Source organism: Xylocopa sonorina, chromosome 15 (genome assembly GCF_050948175.1).
Source record: "Xylocopa sonorina isolate GNS202 chromosome 15, iyXylSono1_principal, whole genome shotgun sequence".
In the NCBI taxonomy this organism is placed as follows: domain Eukaryota; kingdom Metazoa; phylum Arthropoda; class Insecta; order Hymenoptera; family Apidae; genus Xylocopa; species Xylocopa sonorina.
This window is the reverse complement of record NC_135207.1, coordinates 6,312,344-6,336,869: the sequence shown is the minus strand read 5'-3', so window position 1 is coordinate 6,336,869 and position 24,526 is coordinate 6,312,344. Positions and strand designations below refer to the sequence as shown.

The 24,526-nt window shown below is 41.6% G+C and overlaps 3 protein-coding genes across 3 annotated transcripts in view; all 3 read right to left on the bottom strand.

Annotated features, from left to right (window-relative positions):
* Dlp (glypican dally-like) overlaps window positions 1–14,393 on the bottom strand; it is an 87,034-nt gene extending 72,641 nt beyond the window's left edge. Inside the window, exon 1 of the mRNA XM_076907126.1 lies at window positions 13,911–14,393. Within this exon, the coding sequence (XP_076763241.1) occupies window positions 13,911–14,061 (151 nt within the window). The 5' untranslated portion in view covers window positions 14,062–14,393. The remainder of the gene's footprint in view (window positions 1–13,910) is intronic.
* Window positions 14,394–14,880: 487 nt separating this feature from the next.
* On the bottom strand, window positions 14,881–18,698 carry Oseg4 (intraflagellar transport protein Oseg4). Its single transcript, XM_076907180.1, has one exon. It carries the CDS (start codon window positions 18,625–18,627, stop codon window positions 15,073–15,075), a length of 3,555 nt encoding a protein of 1,184 aa, XP_076763295.1. The 5' UTR covers window positions 18,628–18,698; the 3' UTR covers window positions 14,881–15,072.
* Window positions 18,699–19,769: 1,071 nt separating this feature from the next.
* On the bottom strand, window positions 19,770–24,484 carry LOC143430730 (tonsoku-like protein). The gene is made up of 6 exons (XM_076907125.1): window positions 24,369–24,484; window positions 23,906–24,163; window positions 23,564–23,732; window positions 23,067–23,479; window positions 20,884–22,878; window positions 19,770–20,785 (listed from the first exon to the last, which is right to left on the bottom strand). Exons 1-6 carry the CDS (start codon window positions 24,388–24,390, stop codon window positions 19,830–19,832), a joined length of 3,813 nt encoding a protein of 1,270 aa, XP_076763240.1. The 5' UTR covers window positions 24,391–24,484; the 3' UTR covers window positions 19,770–19,829.
* Between the last annotated feature and the right edge of the window lie 42 nt (window positions 24,485–24,526).

The following is a 24,526-nucleotide window of genomic DNA, read 5'->3' as shown; positions in this document are numbered from 1 at the left end:
TTTGTCGTCGCTTAGAAATTCAAGTTACGACGGAAGACTGCAAGATTAGACCACCTATGAGCTTTCTAATCGTCCTCCATTGTAGGATAATCGGATCGAAGGAAAGTAGACCGTCAGCGTGAAAAAATCGGTCAATTCAAACATATGCCAATTTTTGGACCAAGCTTTCTATTTCTGTACACACATTTGAAGCCCTTTTTGCAGCGGTGGATGGGTGCCGCGCAAAAAATGGAACGTACGCCCGTGACCAATTAGCTTGGTACCCGACAGCTAATTAGTACGCTTGCTGTGTGTATTTTAGGAGAATTGAAAAACAAATACGAACTCAACGTGCAGTACACCGAGAAAGGGATAGATTCGAAATACTCCTACTGGATACACATCATTTTCGTGGCATTTTTTCCAAGCCAATTAGTCTGTGTTTTTGCAATCCCGTGCAACGTATTCACAACCAGCGGGCAGTATCAAAGAAAAAATCAATCGAAGAGAAAACAGCACCAATTGAAATGTTACGAAACGAACGTTGATGGTCAGTGGGTTAAGTTCGTTCGATCAGGACCACTTCCTGAGCGGTAGCTGGCTGGATTCCGGAGCAAGACGAGCCTGGGAACCGAAACCGTGCAAGTTCCAGGTCGTCGTGCCCCCGAATCGGCTCCCGCGCTATTCACGCGCCCGTACAATGATCGCGCGCGTGAATACACCGCGGCCGCAGAATGCGCATCCTCCCGAAGGGAACCGGATATTCCCGGGGCTCTCTGGTGACGCCGTTGGCACCCTCGCCGCCGCGCATTGTCCCCCGGGAATTAACCTACGCCGTGTGGTTTTTCTGCGCCGACGACGCGACAAAACTGCACGCATGCACGCGCCTACGAGCCCGTCTACAAAATACGAATCAACGACGAGGAACGCGCGCGCGGATTCCTACCGATCCGACGCATCCAGCTTGCGTCTTCGCTTTCAGAGAAATTGGAGTCTGTCTCAAAGACCTGGTCGAGACTCTTCGATGAACGTCGCCAAGAGAAGATTAAACGGAAATCTGATATCAATTTGGATGTGTACGATCGATAAACGACCGATGTGAATTATAAGTTGATTGTTCTGAATTGTTCTTGAAAGGGTAGAGTATTTAAGCGAAGAGAGGCAGGGGGATTAAAGGGAAGTGAATCTAGAGCTTCAAATTAATTGATTTGAAAGTTAATCTGGCTGCGTTTAATAACAGCTCTTTATTTCGCTGTCGTTCGGTGGGACAAAGTGAAAAGAGATTTTCTCCTACCCCTAACTACCCTTAACTAAATTTTGATCAAATTTTATATTTATACGATACTTTGTACTTGGAGCTTTCCAATTTCAATCATTTGCTCTGATAAAAATTGCTGGTAGAACCTTCCAAAGTTATTGATTAATCCTGGATAAAATTGAGGAGAGTCAAGGGGATGTTAGTTCCTGTTTGCATAACCCTCTAAGGTCGCATCGCGGAGACACGCTCCTGCGCCACGGAGGTCTCGTGATATTAAGAATTATTAGATTTGCTGGCCGAGAAGAGGGACCCGGGCTTCATTCTACCTCGAAATTACACCGCCACCCTTTTTTTGCGCGGACCTTCTCGCCCGGGACCAACGCGACGCGTCCTCCTCACCCTTAAACCGAGATACACCGTTCGCAAATGATGTTTTATAACAAAATCTACCAGTTGCTTCACCAGTTAATATCATTAAGTTTATTCGCATCTATTTTCTATCATTTTTATGATCTTTTTACGGTTCTTCCTACGGTTGAAGCTCGTTCTCGAATCTTTCGCTTGGTTAAAACGAAATTTTTTGCCCAAAATTTAATTAAAATTTTGCAATTATAGAAACAAAGGCGAGGAACCACTTTGTCAGCGGAATAAATATTTTATTGTTCATATTTCAAGAGGAAATACGTGTAAAAAAAATGTTCCATTTCCTTCACCCTGTTTTAATTAATTCCACGTACTCCATCCATCCTAGTCGTGGTCACGAAATAATTCATAATTAATTTCGCGTATCGTATTGTCAGTGAAATTGGCGATACCGCGTCAAAGAGCACGCATAATAGATGACAGAGAAAAAAGCTTGCTGGAAGTGGATATTGATTCGAAGCAACGGGCTAAAAATTTCATCAGTTTGAGGGATCGTTCTCGTTTGAGAATATAACTCGACCGATTCGTGAAACATACAGAACGATACGGCTTTACTCCGTGTTTTTCACCCCGGCTACCTCCCACTTGCTATTCTAGCCGGCACGTTGCCGCAAGATCCTCCGAAATTAAATTAATTAACTGGCTCTAACTGCGAAATCTCCTCCCCAGAGATGGTTCGCCGCCTCTACGTGATTCTGCCGGAAACGATCAGAGATTGCGGATACCGAGAGTCAACCCCTAATGCCGTGTTTGTCTTAATTACCAGACGCTGAAATTTTCCAACGCCACGTGCAAAACAAGCTTTAAAGTAGCTCTTATTATTAAATATTACTCCTGAACTGGGAAACTTATCATTTTTTTTTACTACGAATTCTGGCCTGGTTTTACTACTCCACTGGCCAAAGTTCTGCTGGAATTTTCGATTTTCTCGTGAACGAAATTACTGTTACAACTCGATTCAAGGATTTTTTTCGTAGAAAAAATGATTTCCACGAGAAGAGCGCCCGTGATAACAGTTGAACGGATGAAAAATGCTGAACGCTGCATACCTAGACCGTAAACGGTTCGTTTCCAGGAAACAACGCCTATCAATCGAGTAATCTGCGGCTCCTGCGACTTCTCCAACCCCGTCGGCGTTTAAAATAGACACGCGGAGGGTGAGACAGCGAGAGGAGAAAAATAACGTCGAAGGCGAGGGCTAGACACAATGGCAGGAAGAAGCGTGCGAGGGTAGACTGGATGCATCGCGATAGGGTCCTTGCTAGCCGTATTACATCGTGGCGAACATTTACCCTTAAAGATGCGAGATTCTAATGATAAAACAGGGTCTGAAAATTGTTGTCAATATATTTTTAGAGCCCTTATTTTTGACCGAAAGTAATTTCTAAATCTGATGATCTTCGCGCCCTTCAATTTTTTTAAGAAATTGAACTATCTGCAAGATTTGGACACCTGATCGAGACGGTGAAAAGTGACGATAATTTATCATTTCAGCTGTTTTGTCTGTGGAAGACAGTAAAAGTGAAGAATAAGAACTTCTTAAAATCATTTTCTCCGAGCTTCTGAAACTATTCCTTGTCAGCAGAAAGAACACGCGTTATGAAGTGATAAAGTTCACGATGAAGACTCAATTAAAGAAACGACCGTCTTAAGTGTACTTTATTATCACCACTCGTTCCTGATCTGGATTAGTCGAAACGACTTTCTCGAGAAATTTCGAACTCTATGATATTCTTTACCATCATCGTCTATTATATTTAACGAAAACCATATATGATCTGCTTTTTTTTTTATAGGATTTTTTCATATTAATTACGAGACGAATTATAAAAAAGTTTTTCTACAAATAGATGAAAAATGATGGTTTCGAGGAAGAGCTTGGAACACCAGCGGCTACAAGAAATTATAGAGTCTGCGGGGAACGGATAGGAAACTCATTTTCTCGAGAGACTCGTGATGGCAACGGCTAGCGGATCCCCGACGTGGTCGTTCTAGTAATCCGCGTGAAAATTCCACCGCGAACGTGTCGAGGAATCGTCAGGAAACCGAGATTCATGACCCGAACTCCTTAAAATCGACGTTAAGGATAAATAGTTGAAGGAATAGTTAATTGGGCACCTCGTCTATTATTCCTTCAAACCATAAAATTGAGATATAACAGAGCTTTCATTTCGAGTTTAAAAATTGTTCAATTCACGGTGGAAATTGTAATTTCAATAGTTAATAACTGGAAATCTGGAATTTTACGAATGGTAAATAAAAAATGTGAAGTAATGTAATTTTTCGTTGCACCACGATCAAGTTCCATAAGCAACACCGGGGTATTGCGACAAAATTGCATCCACCGCCAGTCAGACAGGAATTCCATGTAAAAGAAGAAAAGAATACCCGACTCGAGGTAAGAGAAACGGAAAACTGATTAACATTGTCGCCCATGAATATTTATAAAGGCCCCCTGCTCCTGCTGTTCGATTAAATGTTTATAACGTCGTTTAAAAACCGGCGTTTCTATACACCGGGGGCAACTTCTTGATAGAACCAAAGTCGTAAAAGCGGATATCCCTGATAAACCTGGCGAACGGCTCAACGTTTACGGTAATTGACTTCGAACGATGAAGCCACTATAAAGCTGAACCTCTCTCGTCCGTCTGGTGATTTGAACGCCGCGCGAGAGGCCCAACGAACCGGTATTACCTCTCGCGGCTTACCCTCCCCTTAACGTGTTTCTTTAACCACCCTTCGAGAAATTAGAAGATTCCGCATTTTCGATTGTCCCTTCAGTCGCTTCGAATAATAGAAAACTGTGAGCTGTGTCGCGTTTTTAGGCATCAGTTTTTAAGACAGCAAAATAAAATAGTTATCTCGAAGGAATTATCATCTATTTATCGCGGAGAACCGTGTCGTGAAATTTTTAGATGATTAGAAATTTACATGAGGGGCGATCAAATTTTCATCTGCATAAAACATGATCCAGCCATTAGACGCGATGAAAATTTCAAACGTGCGATCACGGATCTCGCATTTCTATTTACATCGCGTACCAGAAAATTTCTAGGCGGAGATTTTCGAGGAGATCAAACGAACAGAGGGAACCTGATTTTAATGACGGTTTCGACGCGTTTCCATCGCTAAAATATTAAATACACCCAACAATACGACAAACGTAAAAAGATACATCCATGATCCGCGACTCTTCAAGGATTAAAAAAAAAAAACTGTGGGGGCAGAGACATGATCAAAAGATGGAAAGGAGAAGAATAGGGTCACACGGCCAGCAGCTTTGAGCCGCGAGACAAAAGACTGATTTTTCTGTCTTCGAGCGAGCTCAACGCAAAACACCCCGTTCAATCTCTGTTTCTCACCGGCGAGACGAGAAAATCGCGGCGGACTTTTCTGCCTTCCGGTTTTTGTGTCCCTTCCGCTCGAAGTTCGCGTCGACAATCGGCTTCGTCGACAACGCAAGAAAGACTTTTCCTTTCTTCCCCCTTTTTTTTTGTTTGTTTTCCTTTTTTTTTTTTTTTATTTTTCCCCCTTCTGCGCAGCAAAAGAAGGCACCGCGTGTAAATACCAGCGTGCGGTCGCGCGCGAGGCTTTTAATCAGCGCGCATGGAAAATTCTCTTTACGCGTTCCCCGTGCACCCCACAGGCCGCCATTATGCGGCCCCGTATGCTTCTTTACACCTGCACACGCGGCTCCATTACACGCCAGGCCAACGCTCCGCGATTGACTCGCCGATTTCCGGCGACGCGGGTTGCTTTTCCTTTTCACAAGGCCTTTCAACCAGACCTCGTGCTTTCGATCGATCCCAATGGATTCGTGGGCCCTGTTCGCTTTGATAAACGAATTACTACTACCGAATATTCGAAAGGATGGCAAAAGTCTTTAAAGCTTTACGATATTTCGAAAACGATGATAGTGGTTCGATCGTGATTCTTAAACAATTTCTTTGGGAATCTAGAAATGCTTAGTTTACAGAGATTATAATTGTTAGAACTGAAACTTCAGTTTAAGATTCGAACATTTTCAAATCTGAACACTACAAACTCTAAATATCAGAAAATGTTACTCTTCGAATATTTGATAATCTCCAACATTAAATTAACTTAAAACGGTCCGAAAAATTCAGAAGCTTTAGGCGTAAAACCGGTAGGCGAGAAAGATCGACTCGAAACAGGGGGCGAATAAAAGGAAAAACGATTGTGTCAGAGCTGTCGGGAGGCATGAAAGAGAAAAGAAAAGAACGGGAGCGGCTCGAGGCTGAACGACTAATTTGTTGGATCAGCAGGAAGTTCCTAATCCAGAACGGGGATCAGTCGTCGCCTCTGGATTAAACGCGCGTTATACCTGCTTCACGCGTACGAACAGAGGCTGATCCGCCATTTAATTAGAGTCGGAGATTTAAAGGAGCAACGGAATATCATATTTATAACCTGTCTCATCTCGGCTACCTGGCATGACTGGCATACCGAGGCTTGTCGTCTTAATTAAACTTAATTAACCCGACGCGAGGAGACGCGGGGATTTCTAGGATATTCCTCGACCGTGATACACATTGCCCAATTAGAATAGAGACGACATCGTTACACGGAGATCAACCACTTAACCACCCTCTTCCATTTTTTCCATTTCTCGATCTCTTCTCTTCCTTGTTAATATTAAACGTTTGATAATCCCCCTCGTCGATCTCTTTGGGTCTCCTGGTAATTGAAATATTTTGAAACGAATTTATATACTCGAATCGTCGATACGATTCAGACTTTTTCTAATTATCATGCATTAATGTACAATATACGCGAAAAGGAAATATGAAAAACGTAAAACTCAGGAAGATACGAGGGAGGCTGAAGCATCCGTTGGATCGCGAGAGGGACGCAATTCCGATGCAAATGGCGTGGTTGTTACCCTAGGAATATCCGAAATTCCGGATGCCGCGGGCAAGTTGGACGGGCGGGAGAGTTCGTCCGATCGGGGACAACGCGCTTCGTGACGCGTCCCTCGTCGAGTCCTCCCTAACGACAATGAGTCCTTAAGCTGGCTTTTAGCCGAACGCCCTACCTCGGCCGAATGCAAGTCGTATAATGATGCATCCTCGATGGCCAACCGGGAAAGGAGCTGTTGCGTACGGTATGCTCCCCGACAGGAGACCCACTATAGCGCAGGTAATATGGGTGCTGCAAAGTAGCGCGAACCACGCTACGTGTCCTTCTTCCTCCTCTCCTCGCGTCCTGAAAGCTCTGCTCGAGGGACTAAGTGCGATGGCAGGTAACGGAAGAAGGGCACAAAGTTATGGCCGAAATTGTGGACTGTCTTTCCGAGGGGAAAGTAAAAGGGGAGCACGACGGGTGAGGAGGAGCAGGTTTTTGTCGAGTTTCTCTGTGGGAGATTTAAAACTATTTGAAATTGTGTCTCAACGACAAATAGTTTCTTTTTTATCGTGTGTATAGAAGAGAAAATATTTCATCTTTATAACATATCTAAGTAGACCTAGAGATTGCGCAAAAGTTTACAGAAAACATGCGAAACCCTTCGTAGGCAAATGGGGGTAGTTTACGACCTACCTCAAGCTATTCTGAAACTTCTCCGAAATGGAACGAGGGTGAAATCAATATATTTTACTTCCCAAGAACTACCGCGTAGTACCTAAGCAGTAGAAACGTTAAAAGATAACCCTGCACTCTCCAAGATACGTTCACCCTAGTCCAGAAAAAGCTTGTACCGACCTTCGACGACCCAAGAGGGCTAAGAATTTTCAGATATCTCCAAAAAGAATCTAACCAACCAGGAAACAAGAGGTGTGAAAACGAGACCTCGGTTCCCCTCGAAATTTATCACCTCGAATTCCGAATGGATTTTCAACCCTCTTCGGACCAATAACCGAAGGACGGAAAGAAGCCTGACCTAAGTGACTCTAATTCGTTCCGCAGGTTCACTCCCCCCCAAAGAAGAGAACAGACTAAAATACTTTCGAACCGAAAACTGAATGAAAAATAGCCTGAAAGACACGAAACGACGTCGGAATGACTGTCGAACGGATCTAAGCTGGCTTTTCGGAAAATCTACAAAGGAGGATCTACTACAACCGTCCTGAAAGGCGACCTTGGGAGAAAGTAGCGATTTCAGGGTTCTGTTCAGGACGTGGAAAGCCCTTGGAAGACGAGAAACGACACTTTGCTCTTCTTTACCTGCTGCTTGCATCGTTGATCGTCGACGAGAACAACCAAGGGGAAAAGAATGCTACGTTTACGAGCGTGTATACACGGTCTCTTTTGGGGAAAGGAAACGTAGCTATTTCGTAAACCGCGAGCTTTCATAAGTAATGCATCGAGAGTGCGCGAAGGTTGTACGTTTCTGGCTGGAAACGTGTTTTCCATTTTTTCCTGCTCGATGCATATGCATCTTCCGACGATCTTTGTATGAAACGGATGACCCAGGCCTCTATGCGCTTCTCTACTTTCATATTAGAATTTCTAATCCGATGATACGCCGGAGATGCGCAATATCTGATATTTAGAATTCCTCACGAATCCTCCTGCTCTCCACGAGCCTTGAAAACAGAAAAATTTCTGGTGGAATAACACGACCGGCTGGGCGGCCTAAAAAAATCGATAGTAAAACGGGCCAAGTTATTTTTCCCTTGAAATATCAAACAATCGGAGGGAGGCGAGATTGGAATATTTGCAAAATTAAAAGCAAAGATATACAGTGTTTATTTTATCCTTTTTACTCGACCAACAAAATGTAGAAAGCAGAGCGAACCGTTTCAATTGTCATCCGTACGAAGTGGTCCACCGAATTCGCGTTTGTTCGTTGTGCAACCAAAGTGAATCGTGTCTCTGTGCCTTAAATATTTTCTGCTCCATTTGAATGGATGTCGAATCGAAGATAATTACTTAGACGATTGTTTCCACGCGTTCTCCACTTTTTAAAGCGTAATTAGAGCGTCCGCTAATTTATTTGTCTCGACTTCAACTGTGAGACGATCAATTTCACCGGTCGGTTTAAACGGTGTCGCGTTTCTCGGACGTTTAAAACGCTAGTCGTTCCGATTAAGCTAAGCAGGTTATCCGAGGAAACCGCGGCGGGCGTAGTTAGTTATTCAAAAGTAATAAGTTATAACGGGGACCATTAAGCGGTGGCTGGTCCCGGGTATAAGCCTGTGGACGAGCGCCGGCCTGCGTATCTCTTTATGAAAAGCCTCCTTTCTGCATTCCATACTCTGTCGGCCCTGTTGCTGCCGCTGACGACGTGTTTCAGCCAGTTTCCAAGCTGCCAGAGCTTGTTCCCTGTCATAACTTACTCACGATAGCCGCGGTTCGTTACATTGTTGCCACCGCGGCCTCGTTTCGCATTCCGCTCCTCGACTTCAACGGCGAAAAGTTTCACTGCCATTCCAACTCGTTTCCTACGGAATTTATTTGTTCTCTACATTTCGATATTACTTTTAAACACTCCTCCTGCGCGCGTATCGTTTCGTTCAAGTATTTGGATAGGATAGGATTGAATTGAAATGTGGAATTTCAAGCGATCGCCAGTGTAAGTTTCGTGTAAATTGGATTAAAATTTGAGAAATCAACACTTTCAGTCGGGCTTAAGTCCGATCTAAGTAATGTGTTCCAATTGTAGATAACGTAGGCTCCCAATTTATCGACCGAACCAAACCTTAAAAATGCAGAATCGTGCCCGTTTTATTAACAATATTCTCCAACGATTATAATATTCTGCAGCTGTAATTACAGAGCGCGAAAGACGGATAAAGTAAGCATTATAACAACGTGATCAGAATGCAAATAGGGTTTATTGAAACGTCGCGCAATTAAGATAGAAGAAACCGGTGTGTCTCGACGATATTGAATACGCAACGATCGGCGATTAATCAAGCCGGGAAAGGAAAGGGGTAAATTATTACGAGCTCGTACGAAATCGTCGCTCCCCCTTCTATCCGGGCCCTTTTAAGACGCGACAATTAATGTACGCGCCGGTTCCACGGGCCTTTAATGAAGAAACGTATCGTTTATCAGCCACGAACCAGTAAAGCATGATCCATAAATCAATTGTTCGGACGGCGTAATAGCGATTGGTATCGGTTTCACTTGCACACGCGGACAAGGTGAATCGACTACCTGACTACCGTCGCGTTTTATCCCCTAAGTGGCCGAGGGACTTGTGTAATCGACGAGTAAACTACACGCGCGTGTAACTTTAGCAATTTTTAACAATTCTGGAGATTCGATTTGGTAATTGGATCTAACCGATTGAGTTACTGCGAGTAACAACATTGTTCCGAACCAGTTTCAGGCGAGTAATAATAGCGGCAGAAGAGAAGAGAAGATACAGAAAGTGCACGATCCAAGTCACTGTATCCCCAAGGACTTTCAAGGAACGAACGAAAAGTGGATGACGGTAGAAAATTCCAGTCGACTTATCGATGCTCGAGTCCACCTCCTGTAGAGGCTGAAAGTGGCCAGTAATGCTCGTTTCCTCGATAATCTCGACCAACCAGCCCTGTTCCGTGGCCAACGAGGACACCCTCGGGGCAGAAGTAACGTTCAGCGATGGTTCACGCACCTGTTTCGTCCTGGATGGACACCTAAACGCTTAGACTCCGACCTATTTCACCCCATTGTTCGACTATCTCCTTCGAACGAGTCGAGGAATAAGAAAACTTGAACGAAGAAATTTGGAAAACTCTTTGCGAGACGATATAAATCGCGTTACACGTATTTCTTCGGGCACCTTCGCTTAATTCTTTCGCTTATTTCCCGATGGAATCTCATCGATGCTCGATCCTTAATCGGTTCCTGGATGGTACCAAGGGCGTGCGCTTCTTCGCGGCGTGTTCAACACGCGGAACATTTGTTAGCGTCTACGGTGATACCCAGCCCCGACACTGCGAGCAGAGAAACTGGTCGAATGAGATTTCTTGCGGCTCTTGCGACTCGCCTCGATTTTAGCCGCGGAATCCTTCACACCGAACGAAACGACCGACGTGAATAACGAACGAACGAACGAACGAACCAAGAGGAACGATGCCACGGGAGATTTATTTACTTCGAACCTTTTCTTTTCAATTACTTTCCCTTCTAATTGCCTTCGACTGGAAAAAGGTATTCGCTGCTTTCAATGGCCGAGCTATATTTCTATTTACCTAGCGATTTTTCAGTTCTCGTTATCAGCGCGAGATAACCAGAGAAGTCAGAAAATTCAGGTAGCAGGGTCTTCGAACAGCTGACCGTTGCCAGAATATTGCGGCAGGTAGACAAGCGATGGAACGGGGATTCGGCGGGAGATAAAACGGAAGATCGTAAAAGTAAAAACTCCGGAGTCAAGGGTGTAAACGGTCCCCGGATGCTTTCATCCACGGTCCATTTATTAACTACTTGTTAAACACGGTTTTTACGATCACGTTAATGCGACGAAACCGTGGGACGGATTAAATGGAAGTGTTCATTGATTCAGATTAATCTCCTTGATACAAAGTCGTCGGCTGATAACGCTTGGAAATCATCGTTACGCGAGTCCTTCCAAGCATTCTTTACGGAAATTAATAAACACGCTACCCGAGGATATTTCAAGCTTTTCAAAAACATTTCTCTACGAATATTTTCTGTACGCTCTCGCTAAATATAATAACTTGAAATTCTAACGAGACGTTTATTAGACTACCAGATATAGTAAACCCCTTTGGAACGATAGTACGAATATCAGTCATTCTTTAAATATTTTGCGCAACAGCTCTTAATCACTGCTGTAGTAACCTCTGCCCACTGTTTAACTAATCCCTTCCACGTCATCTAAACCTAAATTCTATGTGTACAGTATGCGTCACGTAATTTTTGTTTTAATTTTAAGATCCGACGTATAGAATTACTTTGAATGAATTTCAGGCAAAAGAAACTTAAGAAGCTACAGGGACCAGGAGAACGAGGGAAGGCACGCGGGAAATAGATTGAAACTAATCTAATTTCTATTTCAAATTCTAACCAATTCACAAAGGCCACCATTTCCATTCAATCGATTATTATTCACAGACCGTGAGTATCCCATGAGAAGCAATACTACGAACGCATTGATTGTTCTTTTAAAACGCCCCACGGTGACCCATGGAATCCATTGTTTCGTACCGGAAGGCAATTACTTCCGTTCAGAATTTGATCGCCCAAGGAAAAGCAAAGCAACGATCACGGTCGCAATTCGCAATAGTTATTACACCCCATAGAAAGTAAGTCGTATCGAAACTCGCGTAACATCGTGCCACGCATGCGGCGTATTACGTGTTTACGTGCACGTTTGATATGGTTGTCGCGATAAAATGCGAAACGCCTTAAATTCTTCTTTTCTTCGCCCTTCTTTGCGTACCCCTTGTTGCCTTTACTGCTTACTGCTTTTCCACGGTTCTTTATCTGCACCGCGAAACCTACACGGCTCTCCTTTCATCTCGCCGATGAACGCGACTCTGTTGCTTATGTAAAAACAATAACGGAAATAAAATTACTTCGTAATGGTAAAACGGTTCGAGCCGTTTCCAACAGGAATGCACGTTTCACGTCCTCGTGCAAACGGATTTAAAAATAAGTTACAAGAGAAATGTTTACACGTCGAAACAACTTTCTAAATCTCAGGAAATATGTTCACACGCGCATGAATAACAAAAGAACTAAAAATACTTTTGAAACATGTGTTTAAATTCATCGATTATTCTTTGGATAACTTATCGATGCACCGGAATTATTATTCTCTCCGTACGTTCTTTCATTTTATACTTTTTCTTTCTATCAAAAGTGTGAACGCATAAATCAAAAGTCGAGAATCAATTAAATGTCAACTGAAAGGAGGTACGTACTATAAAGATTACGAACAAGCCGTAATCTTGAATGAACGTGGTGCAGAGGTTCGTGAAAAAATTGCACGAAATGCACATTTCTACCGACACACGTACGGTTAAGGTAATTCTATTAACCACTCGAAACTTGTATACGCCCCAAGTGTTTTTACCGACAGTGCCAAGAATTTTCTCACAGTCGATACCACCATGATATATTTCAAATAAAATATCAAGCTAACCTTTCAAATATCTATTCTACTATTGCGTATAAAGAATGTTGATCGCCTGACGGTGTTACAGCACGCATGGTTTCTCATTATCTATTCGGCACAAGTAAATATACTTTTGAAGCTGATCGTATTCGATTGCACCAGCCGATAAAGTCAGACAAGCTGTTTGTACTACGAAATATGTGGTACGAAATGTGTACGGTTGATAAGCCAAGATATCTAGCTACACGTACATGCGAGCTTAAACCAACACGTACAATCTTATCCACTAACCTGGTCAGTGACTTGTATATTAAACCTTTCAACTATTTGATCATAAAAATACGCCCCGTACAACAATTTTCGTTCACTTCGAGAATAAATAATGGCTACGACGACAAGCTTAAAAGACAAACAAATGCTGAAATGTTAGAACGTGTTCAAGCGAAGCGTATAATGCGAGTGTTTATTTTATTCGTTCAGTTTTCGACGGTCGCCCCCAGGCGTATGTATGTATGTATACACGTATACACTGGTAGGCTGTCTCAAAGACGTGCGTTGAGTTTCGAGACGTGAGAACTTCCTAGAATTTGTCTCCTTGTTTGCTTTTTTCATCACGTGCAACCCCTACGCAAGAAAGCATGGCATATAATTCATCGGCAATAAATATTTCGCTGAACGCGTCTCCTTGCAAATAGCTTCAACGTAGCATAAATCTCTAGTGACCATGAATCATGAGCGCAGCCACTTTAATCCTCGAAATGCATGCGAATACTTGAATACTTTCGATGTTCCAGTCGAAAAATATTGTTCAACTAACTTTAATTACTTGTTGAAGTAATTTGTTAATTAATCGACTTTCGTATGCATTGTTAAAGCAACGCATGTATGATAAAAATTAATTATTTTTTTCACACGATATACAACCAATGAACGCAGCGGATGAAAGGGTCGAAATTAAGTAGTAAAAAAATATTGGAACGCGATTCCATTCCATAAAACCGGTTTAGACACGAACAATCTCAACTTCGACCATTTCTGTTACATCGACCAATGACATTCTTTTAAAGTACGCCGCCAAGTTTCAAATTTTTCAGAACCGACGCCATCTTAAAAATGATCGCGCGACCCCGAGCGCGAGCGAAATACAAGGAATATACGTACGAAATCGAAGCTCTGACGGTGTTGAGAAGATAAAAAGTTGGCATTAGTACTTACATGAAATCGCCTCCTTTGGAATGTCACTGGTCGGGAAACCCTGGGACTCGAAGTACGGTCTGACAGCGTCACATTTCAATCCGGCGCGTACCGTGCTCGTCCCGATGCTAAGGATCAGGATAACACAGAACATTGGCAGCATACCACTCATAATTATTCCCGTGGCAAGCACTCGCGATACACTCACGAACTCGAGAAACGATACACAACGCGACGAATACGCGGGACGCGATGCTTATGCCTGTACATTCGCGGATAAGTAGCTTCGTAATCGCGACTCGGCTCGGTAAGCACGTTCGACTGTTCGAAACGGACAGCGCCACGATGATATCCGTGATCGGGAGGAGGCGAAATTCGAAAAAGAACGGCGTAGATACGTGCGAACGAAAAGAAGAACCCACGACGATACGTCCTTCTCGCGAGGTCGACGCGCACTGACCGACTCGTGGAAGGAACGCGTGCCGGCAGGGGTGCGCGCATGCGCAATACTCGAAAGGCATCTGGATAGAAGAGCCGGTTTGAAATTTCCTGGCGCGGTGAACCAATGATCATGCGTACGTACACCATGTACCATTATTTTATTTCCTTTATACATATTTACCTTCGAACGGACAATTATTTAGGAGAGTATTCAATAAAGGAACGTGTAAAATAGTTTAAAATATATTTAATGCAAACGATTAATGCGAACATGAACATTAACAATTAGTACCATTGTAGTACTGGACGGTGTTAATATTTCAATTACTGGACGGAATGTGACATTGAAAACTAAATTTATTATAAAGTTAGAAATGCAGTCGTTTAAGGAATATACATCTAACTGACTAAAAAGTTACAAATGAGATCAGAAAGTATTTGTCTTTTCAGTTGCAAACAAGTGCCGCGGCCTCGTATACATCTAATACTATCTCCCAAAGTAAAATAAAAAACATACCATACATTCGTATTGATGCACTGCTCAAATCAGGTACCTAATATATCAGTGCCCCATCTCTAACGGAAATTAAAAGCAATTCTTTTAAGCAGCGTATGTAACAATAAAAGCGTAACATGCTCTTTCCATAAAAAGTTTAAAGCTCATCGATAGCACGTTTGTTGAAGCGTAACTAACAAATATTTGCCTGACGATATAAACTCGGTGCATACTCACACGCATCAGCTACATGTACGTAACCGTGCTGTGACACAAGGGGCAGGCATTAATATTAATCACGTCACGTTCCGTTGCAACATGGTGTCTGCAGACGGTGCAGATCCATGCGTTGCTGAGATCCATCAGTGGTTTTCCAGAAATGATACAGGGAGGGAACCTAGTCGTACAATTGGGGCACGCGACGCACCAGTCGGGCACCAGGCTTTCGCAATTCGTGCACTCTGCCTTAGAATTACGAACATCTTGAGGACTGTGCTTGGTAAAGATATCCACGGCTAAATCCTCGTATTCCTCCCTGGCCGTCTCCGAAATCGTCTCTAGGGACTCCAGTTTGATGAACGCCTTGGAGCACACTGCGAAAGCATGATTAACTGCACTTGACAAGGCAAGCAAGCAGTAAATGTCTTCAAGCTGCAGAATATCCTCGTATTCCCTGAGTCTCAAAGCCGTTTTCATGGCTGCGTCAAAATTCCCTGAATATATCTGTTTATTGGCTAACAACAGGAAGTGATACGCTTCTGCTCCTCTCCAGGCATTCTCTATGACACGGGAGTCTTCGTTGTTCTCCGTTAAACCCATTACAACGTTGCTACGACCGCCTTTGGTCGCTGGAGTGCTGTTAACGTGGTCCTCGATCAACAGAGCAGCTAGAACATAAATCTTCTTCACACGCAATGGATTTGTCCTGGTTTTTGCTTGCTCTTCTGCCAACTGAAATAGTAATTTAGCTGCCTCCAAATTATAGTTTGCCTTCTTGTATAACTCTATGGCCTGCAGCCTCTTCCCATTGGACAACAAATGATTAGCATACTTGCTTAAAAGTTCACCTATTTGAGCCATCTTGTACGTTTTTGCTAGTTCAACCGCTTGATCCCAATGGTTCAGACGAACGCACGTATCTACGGCTAATTTCACATCCCCGTATCTGATATAAGCTACCACTGCTTGAGAGCACATCCCCACGGAAGCTAACATTCTTGCTACCGTCTTTAGAAGAGGACTTTTGTCCGGTAGCTGCTGTATCGCTCCTGCTAGTTGCACGAAGTCTTCTAATTTGTAGTAGCATTCTACGAGCTTCTCCAGGTTCCTGCTTTTTTCATAATACTCCCTCGCACCTTCCCAATTCTGTCTCTCGGCATAGTACTCGCCAATTTTGTTATAAGCGTACTCCATCTGTTTGTCGGATCCACCAATGCCCATTTTCATCAGTTGCACCACTCGAAAGTAGTCTCCTAATTTCTGACGCAATGAAATAGCGAGATCCCTTCTGTCCATGTCTAAGTATAATCTTTCTGCTTCGTCATAGTTGGCAAGAAACGCAGCCACTTCGGCCTTCTTCAACTGATCGTTGTGCACGTTTTGCAAACGTTTGATGAACTGTATGCCCAAGTAATCGGTGCAACGAACCATAGCATTTTCCGCGGTCTCCAGATCCAGTTTCTGCAAAGCTGACTCTGCCAACAGACGCCATAATCTTGGATGTGGATTATCTTGAATAAAATTATTTGCTTCCTTTAATCCTACTTTCGTTAACAGTTCTCTGGTGTCCCTCAACGATTTCACTTCTAAATCTACAATTAATTCATTCTTTGTATCCTCTGGCTTCTGCATGAGATCATCTAATAAAACACAACGTATTTCTAAATCTTGAAACGAACAAATATATCCCGAACAAGATATTGGTTCTTCAGGATCGAATTCCCTGAAAACGTACATCCTCGTTTTCTCTAGAATTGCTAATAGCGCAGGATTATCTTGTGCCCAGCACATGGCCCACACATCTTTCCTTTCGAACTTGTTTATCTCGTCCTCTGGTTCTCCATCCTTCGAGATATTTTTCTTGAGATCAGTCTCTAAATCTAGCATAGTCAAGACACCGCTCGTGTCCATGATAGACGCTCGAGACGAATCACAGTTGATTGCAATCCTGTTAAGCTTACAAGATGTATTGTACCTGTTTGTAAGAGTTATCTGAGATAAGGAGTATCTTTGAATCATTCCTGATTCTCTGCCTATCAGAAGAATCTTGTCCGTAGCACATAAGCAACAAATTGGATCCATGGTAGCCTTAGTATTAATAGGTGTCTCAAAGGATTTGTCTTTATCTAAATCTTGAATAACTTCCGTCAAGCCTGTTGGAGTGTCGTCAATGTGGTAAATCTTGTCCCTCCTGATTCGCCCCGCGTATAACATGGAATTACGAGGAGTACGATAGTTCCAAACTAAAAAGTTATTCTTAGATGCTGCCACAACCACGTTATTAGTCATGGTCACCCAAAACGGTTCCAAATCTATGAACTTGGTATCTATCGGAGTAGCTATCGTGTTGCATACCAGGAGCGCGTATTGCTCCGATCCATGGGCAAAGTCATTTTTTACTGCCAAAACACAGTGATCTCCGTGCGAAGCTATAGAGATCAATGCCCTTGCGTTCTTCGTACAGCAAGTGTTATTCGTCGTATTCCAAAACATGATACAGATACCGTCTTTCGTGATCTTCTCGTTCGTGTAGACGACTGTCTTACTAAAATAAGTCCATTTGTAATCCAACCGTACATTTGCGAAATAAATATGAGAATCGACCGAAAGAGCTACTCTCAGAGAGCCTCCTTCCCAAGCGCAACAAGTGACCTCTCTGCCAGGAATTTTTAAGGTCCTCATGTGTTTACCGAATGGTGTATAGAATTGAATTACATTCGTGTCCTTCGCCTCTCCGCTACCCAAGAGCGGTACTGTCCCTGTCACAGCCAATACAGACCCGCAGCCATTCCAGCAACACCACGCTACCGTCATGCTAGTCTCTATCACAATTGGATTATCATCGCTTGTGTCTTTCATAAGCTGTATTTTACCGCTTCTATAGCAAACCGCTAGAGTGGGAATATCTATACCAACGTAACCATTCCTACCGTCGTACCATTGTAGCGAAACTATTGTCTGAATCTGACCACTGCTAACCGGTATCATATTTAACTTTGTTAAGAATACTCCCTGATTATCGTACAAATGGACTTCTCCATTTTTTATCCCAAATAACAATAGCTTCCCATCCGGGGACCATTGTACAGCAGCAAGAGCTATATTTTTCAATTCCTTTCCCCAAATTCTATTGCCATCAACTGAGCCAACAATAACTGCTCCATCCTCGTAGACTATGCAAATTTTTAGCCCATCTAGACTCCACGCCATTCCCTTCACTACCGATTTGTTACAGTTATTTATCATTTCATCGTACCAAGATCCCTTGTACAACATCCAAACTATGATCACACCATTTTGATCGCTCGAGGTAAGTTTCTGGTGTTGCTCGTTCCAAATAACCACCTGCACGTGACCATTGTGACCCTCCAAGGTCTGATTCATGCTTAAATTACTGGCAGCAGTTAAATTTCTTGACTTTCCACCGCTGCTGGATCCGCTTGCGCTTGAATCTACTCTGAGCACCTTCAAAAGGCCGTCCTCCCCGCCAACAGCTATATACCCTTCCTTCTGATTCCATGCTATGCAATTCAACCGAAAATTATTCGGTATCGCTATCTTTTTGCTCAAGTATACGAACATTTTGTTGATACGTGACAAATACCAGTTACTCTATGCAATTTATTAAATCAGCCTCTGAAAGAATTGGTTATGCCATATTAAAACGGGTTCTAGAATTATCCGATGAATTTTCAATCCTCATGATTAGAGATTGGGTCACTTACAATGCTGAAAATATTCATCATTAAAAACCAAAGTAATGATGTTTATGTAAACATTCGAAACGTCCCAGCGACACAGCAAATCACATACACATCAAAAAGCATCAGAGTATCACGGGAGAAAGATATATATATATATATATATGAAAACTATAAGAAAGAGTGAGACAGATTATCCCTACTCTGCTGTAGAACCCGTGGCGCCATCTCCGTGAAAAGTGGTCAAACTGCTCGCACAGCGGTACCGACAGCGAAGTGAACTACCGAAGCACTAGCGCCATCTCTTGGACGAGCGCTGCAACTGATCGACGATTAGTTCCAGTACTCTCCGCAGAGAGGGCGCCAGTAGTTCTTAAGAAGTTCACTTCGCTGCCGATAACGCTGAGCGACCAGTTTCACCACTTTTTACAGAGATGGCGCCACGGGTCCTAGAGTAAGGTAAGTAACATATGTCTCACTCTTTCTTATAGCTTTCTTATATATCTTTCTCTCTCTTACCTCTTACAGCGGGAGATACAAGATAAATATACATCCCGACAAGAGAACTTTGTCATAGTAAGAGCGTTGTAATGTCAGTTGTACCGCGTGACATTATATATTTAGAAATAATATATATACTTGCGATATCTTAAAGTTAGCTAAGGTTTGTGACACACGTTTAAAGTTTAATTATTAAAATACTTTTATTTGTACGTAGAAAAGTGTATAACAAAAACAGATTGCATCGTTTAGATGATTATAAATTGCAACTAATTATTTATGGGCACCGTGTAAAAAATTGAAAAACAAAAGACATAAAATAAAGTCCGAAGTACCTCATGATTACCTGCAATTCATGATTCTTTTCATTTTTACAGTTACCTAATCTACTCGAATTTACCGTTGTTAACATTTCATTTTAGTACATGAAAACAAAGTATTCCAATTTTGTTTTAAGAATCGAAATACATTTACAGGTCCAAGTACGTAAAAATGCTTTAGAAATAAAAAGAAAATGGTAGATAAGATGTTTTAGCTAAAGAAAAAAAAATATTAATACTGTGTATGTAGACGCATCGAGATTTAACTTCCAAACTCTATAACGGGCTTAAAAACAGTAAGATTATGGGGTAACTTCTTCACAATACCCTCCCCCCGCCATAATTCAATCCAACATTCGCACATTTTTTCATCCATGCTCACAATTAAGGTACAAATTTCAGGCTTTTCGATAAATACTTCAGAGTTAGGGAATTCTGAAATATCTTTGCATCCGCTAACATCGATATACCTTAACGTTGGTTTGTAGTTCAATAACATATTCAGAGACCGTATGCCAACATTTCTATTTCCCCTGAGTAAGAATCTCGAAAGATTCGATGTATGTGACAGTACATTTTCAACATCGATATCGGTCAACTCACAAAAAGCAAGCTCCAAGCACTCAACGTTTATAAACGAAAAGTTTGGCTTGTTAATTATATTTTTAACGAAATTAAAACCGCTAGAAATAGTGTTTGATAAGTTCAAATTAAGCAATTGCCTCTGCACAACGGTACAGAGTCCACCATCGTTGAATTTATTGTCAGACACGTCTAAATTAATCAGGTTATTCTTGTTGGAAACAGAAGGGAAAGTACGCAACTGGCAGTATCGTAAATTCAATGTCCGTAGCTGTGTTAAAGGAGCGAGAAGTTTGCACAGTATTTCTTTGCTCGTCGATCCAAGCGGATTATAACTGAGATTCAAAACCTTCAGTTCAGGCGGAAATTTCTCTATATTACTTAAGCAGTTAGAGTTTATGTCACATCCTTGAAGGCAAAGTTCTTGCAGAGTCGATAATTTTAAAATACAATCATTTAAAACGTCTCCGATCGCGTACAATATACTATCAGATAAATCTAGTATCTGAATGTTCTTCTGATACTCCACAGTTTTCAATAAAGATATAAGCTCCATCCTTTTGACATCATGTTTTAGACGTAAAATGAAAGTGTTCTCACACGTTCTTAAACACTTTAATGTGCACTCTCGAACGTCTAAAACGTATTAACAAGTAAATATCATTGATATAATCAATTATTGTAATATAATAAAAATGATCTACGTACTATAATTACATATAGAATATACTTGCCTATGTTATAATTTTTGCAAATCGTTCCGTATCGTTCAACGATAGGTGGGGTATCTAATTCGATAATCTCGCACACGAAATTTTTGATAATATCTCCTTCATTCAATATCGTAAACACGTTATTGGAATTAATCGCAATACCGTTCATAGCCCTCAATTCTAATTTCACTTTGCATCCACAATTATTATAAAATTTGCTTTCAATGTCACTTACAATATCTTGCACCAACGGTTTCATCGTATTCGAAAATTCCACCTGTGTTTTAAATACTTTTCCATCCACCGATATATTAAGTATAACAGATTTCGTGGCATCGATTTCTTCTGACTCAGGTTCTACGCAAGATGGTGTTGCAGGCGATGGAGTACGCGAAATTGTACTTTTACTAAATCCAATCGATAACAAAGACATTTGTTGTTTTCTTTTCTGATTCTTCCGTTCCTTGAAAACCTGCATTATTTCAGAATTGCAACTATCGTTACTATCTTGTTCCATCACCATAGCAGGTTCTTTATCTATTACTTCCGGATTCTGGTAACTCGTCTTCTGTCGTTTTAAATATTTGCCGGGATCAACATCGTCGTTACTCGACTTCCTTTTCGTCATCGAAGTGGATTGTTCGTCAGGACACCTATTACGAAAACTTTCATTGATATCATCCTCCAACCAATCGTCAGAAAGCATCTCCTCACTGTTTAACAGTGGTTTCGCGTTCCGTTTGCTACGAGACAAAGATATTCCAATTGGATCACTCCTGTGCATTAAGCTAGCTATAGTTCTCTTATAATCTTCACTCGCAGAAATCCTTTTCGCGGTAGAATTTCCTTCCGTGTTACGAGCTTTGGAGCTACACGGTGTTTTATGAGAGTGCTTCGAGTTTCTCCTATCATCTGCTGGAATCCTATCGCACAACAGTTCATGTATCTCATCGTAGCCTGCTTGATCATCAGAAGATAAAGAATCAACGCGATCTCGCCATTGCTCCAAGCAATCGAGCACGGTGTCACCTTCGTCCGTTTTAAGAAGAACATTCGCTCCGTGCTCGATTAAGAACCTTATCATGGCAAAATTACCGCAAGAAGCCGCATCGTGAAGCGGAGTGACTCCCTGACACATCAAACTTCCAGGATCATCTATGTTAGCGCCGTGTTTCAACAATAACTTTGCTATTTCTATGTGACCATGATTAGCAGCTTCATGAAGAGGAGTCCAGCCGAAATGATCCCTAATATTTGTCGTGTGACCAGATTCTAACAATTTCTCCACGGCCTCAATATTTCCGTTAATACAAGCAACGTGAAGCTGCGTTTCACCTTTTTCGTTCCTTTTTACGGCCATTGTGTTATTCTTTGTTCGTTTTCTACTTCTACATCTTTTCTTAAACTCCAACTCTGCTTCTACATCAGAGAGATCATCTAAACAGATGTCAGCACCGATATTATTCTCTTCCGAATCACTTTCGCTAACCGAATCCGTACCGGTAGATAACTCCTTCAACGCGTTTAATTTTTCTTTAAGCGCATTCACCTCTTCCGTTCTACCGGAATTTTCCAAATAATTTAAGCGGTCTTTCAAGACGCTTGCCTCCAAAAAAACATCACGGCAAGCTTTCGCGTTCTTCAAGGCTATATCGTATGATTCTTCAATCTTCTCATTACTCGCTTTCGTAGTTATCAGCAGATCTGCCAGGAACAACCCCGATCTACAGATTTCGCGTGGATCTGTGCATAATTCAAATTCTTTGCGAGCAAAATCTAACGCTTCGTTATACCGTCCAACGTCTTTTAAAGTTTGCGCCAAACTCAATAAAGCTGCTCCTATGCGATCGCTGTTAATCTCCTCCGCACACTCGAGCATTTTTCTATAATAACTTATGGCTTTTTCGAAACAATTCGCAGCCACCGCTGCGTCCCCAAGGGTTTCGTAAAGTTTCAACGTACCGTCAGTGCTTTCTTCTATACTTAGAGCGTCTTCAGTTGCGTGTAATGTTGCAACTGCAAGAATATACAACACCGTTTCCGTTTTTATTCTATTATTTCTTAAGTCAGAACGATACTGTATCATTTAGAATACTTTCAATGTAGAAGAATAAATAATAAGATAATCGGAGGAGTAAAATTGTTTAGATGATGTTTCAATAAATTAATATAGGAAAAAAAAAATACATATTTGCAAATCATACCTATCCTAAGACACCGCTCTACTTGATGTTTCAAATTTGGTGGTAAAGAAGGTCTAGTGTAAAGGGACACTAATATTTTCCGCGATTCACGCCATCTTTCAATTTTCAAGAGTAATTCTGCTTGAAAGAGTAGTGCCTCCGTTCTTAACGGACTGTCGGTTTCAGCAGCAATATCAAAATATTTCAATGCAGAATCGTAATCACAATTTCGATCACAAACTCCACCAAGAGCAATTTGCGTTCTAAAGAAATCTTCTCGCAAATTATGCGTTATGAATAAATCGGCGGCTTTTTCCATCAAATCAATAGCTTCTTGATGTTTCCTTTCAGCTTCCAATACCAAGCCCAGATTCAATAGCAGCCGTGCTCTCATTGTAATTAATTCTTTTAAGGTGATATCAGTATTTTCTAGCCTAAACACAGCCTAATCACAGTCATTCTATTTATAATATCCTACAGAAGACTGACATTATATGAACCAAAAAAAATTGTAGTACTTATTACAAAGATGTATACTCTTCGTGTATGCTTTTCTCGCACTAGTGAGAACATCGATCCTACTTTCAGATTTTTCAGGCAAGCTTTCAGCCCAGCAAAAGTATGTTCTACCTAAAGTTGCATAAGCTCTTTGTTTCTCTAAAGTGTTTGCTATCTCCTTGGCTCCTGCTACAGAACAGAAAAATATTTTTCTTATCGTTCGGCGATGTTTATGTATAAATAAAGAATTTCATTAGCGCGCTACAATGTTTTATAGCACTATAGAAATATATAGCTCTGTATTATATTATATATATGACATAAGATTCTAAACACAAACTATATTATTTCTAAACACAAACCCAAATAAAGATTCTGATGCTTCAATGCTTCCTCATAGGAGCAAAGATTTACATGCATCTCTCCGATCATTCTGTGAGCCACGGCAATATTTAATTTATCCTCTAAGATACTGCAGACTTCCAATTGTTCCGTATACTCCCGCAAAGCTTCTTTGTACTTGTCCATCTCGTAATATGTATCGCCAAGCTCTTTAGCAATCTCAGCCAATTGCTGAAGGTTGCCATCACGCTTGACCCGTTTCTTCTTTTTAATTAATCCTATTATCAAATTGAGATTCACGCGTTACATAACGCATTATATCATTTACCAAAAGAACTACAACATTACATCGAGCATTAGATTAGCAATAACACGTGATTTTTATATGCTTTTCAAGATATATTAATTCCAGCGACATCACGCTTATTTCTATAATTATCTTAATTAACTGTTAATAAGGATTCCATGTAAAGTAATACTCACTATCGATATCCATTGTTGACATGTGTAAATAATCAGCGAAACAATTGATTCAGATTGAACTTATCGAACACGATTCCGAACATCCTCCGCCGCCGCTTGCGAACATGCTATCGCATGTAGAGACACAGAGGGGAACATCAACACCAGGACAGTCACGC

Bases quoted from the DNA above. Each gene is read 5' to 3' on its own strand.
- LOC143430730 (XM_076907125.1), bottom strand. From the start codon at position 24,390: ATGTCAACAATGGATATCGATA. The intron at 22,879-23,066 runs GTATGATTTGCA...ATATTCTTGCAG, and splicing joins AGAGCGGTGTCTTAGGATAG to TTGCAACATTACACGCAACT. The intron at 20,786-20,883 runs GCAAGTATATTC...AATACGTTTTAG, and splicing joins TTGCAAAAATTATAACATAG to ACGTTCGAGAGTGCACATTA.
- Oseg4 (XM_076907180.1), bottom strand. From the start codon at position 18,627: ATGTTCGTATACTTGAGCAAAAAGATAGCGATACCGAATAATTTTCGG.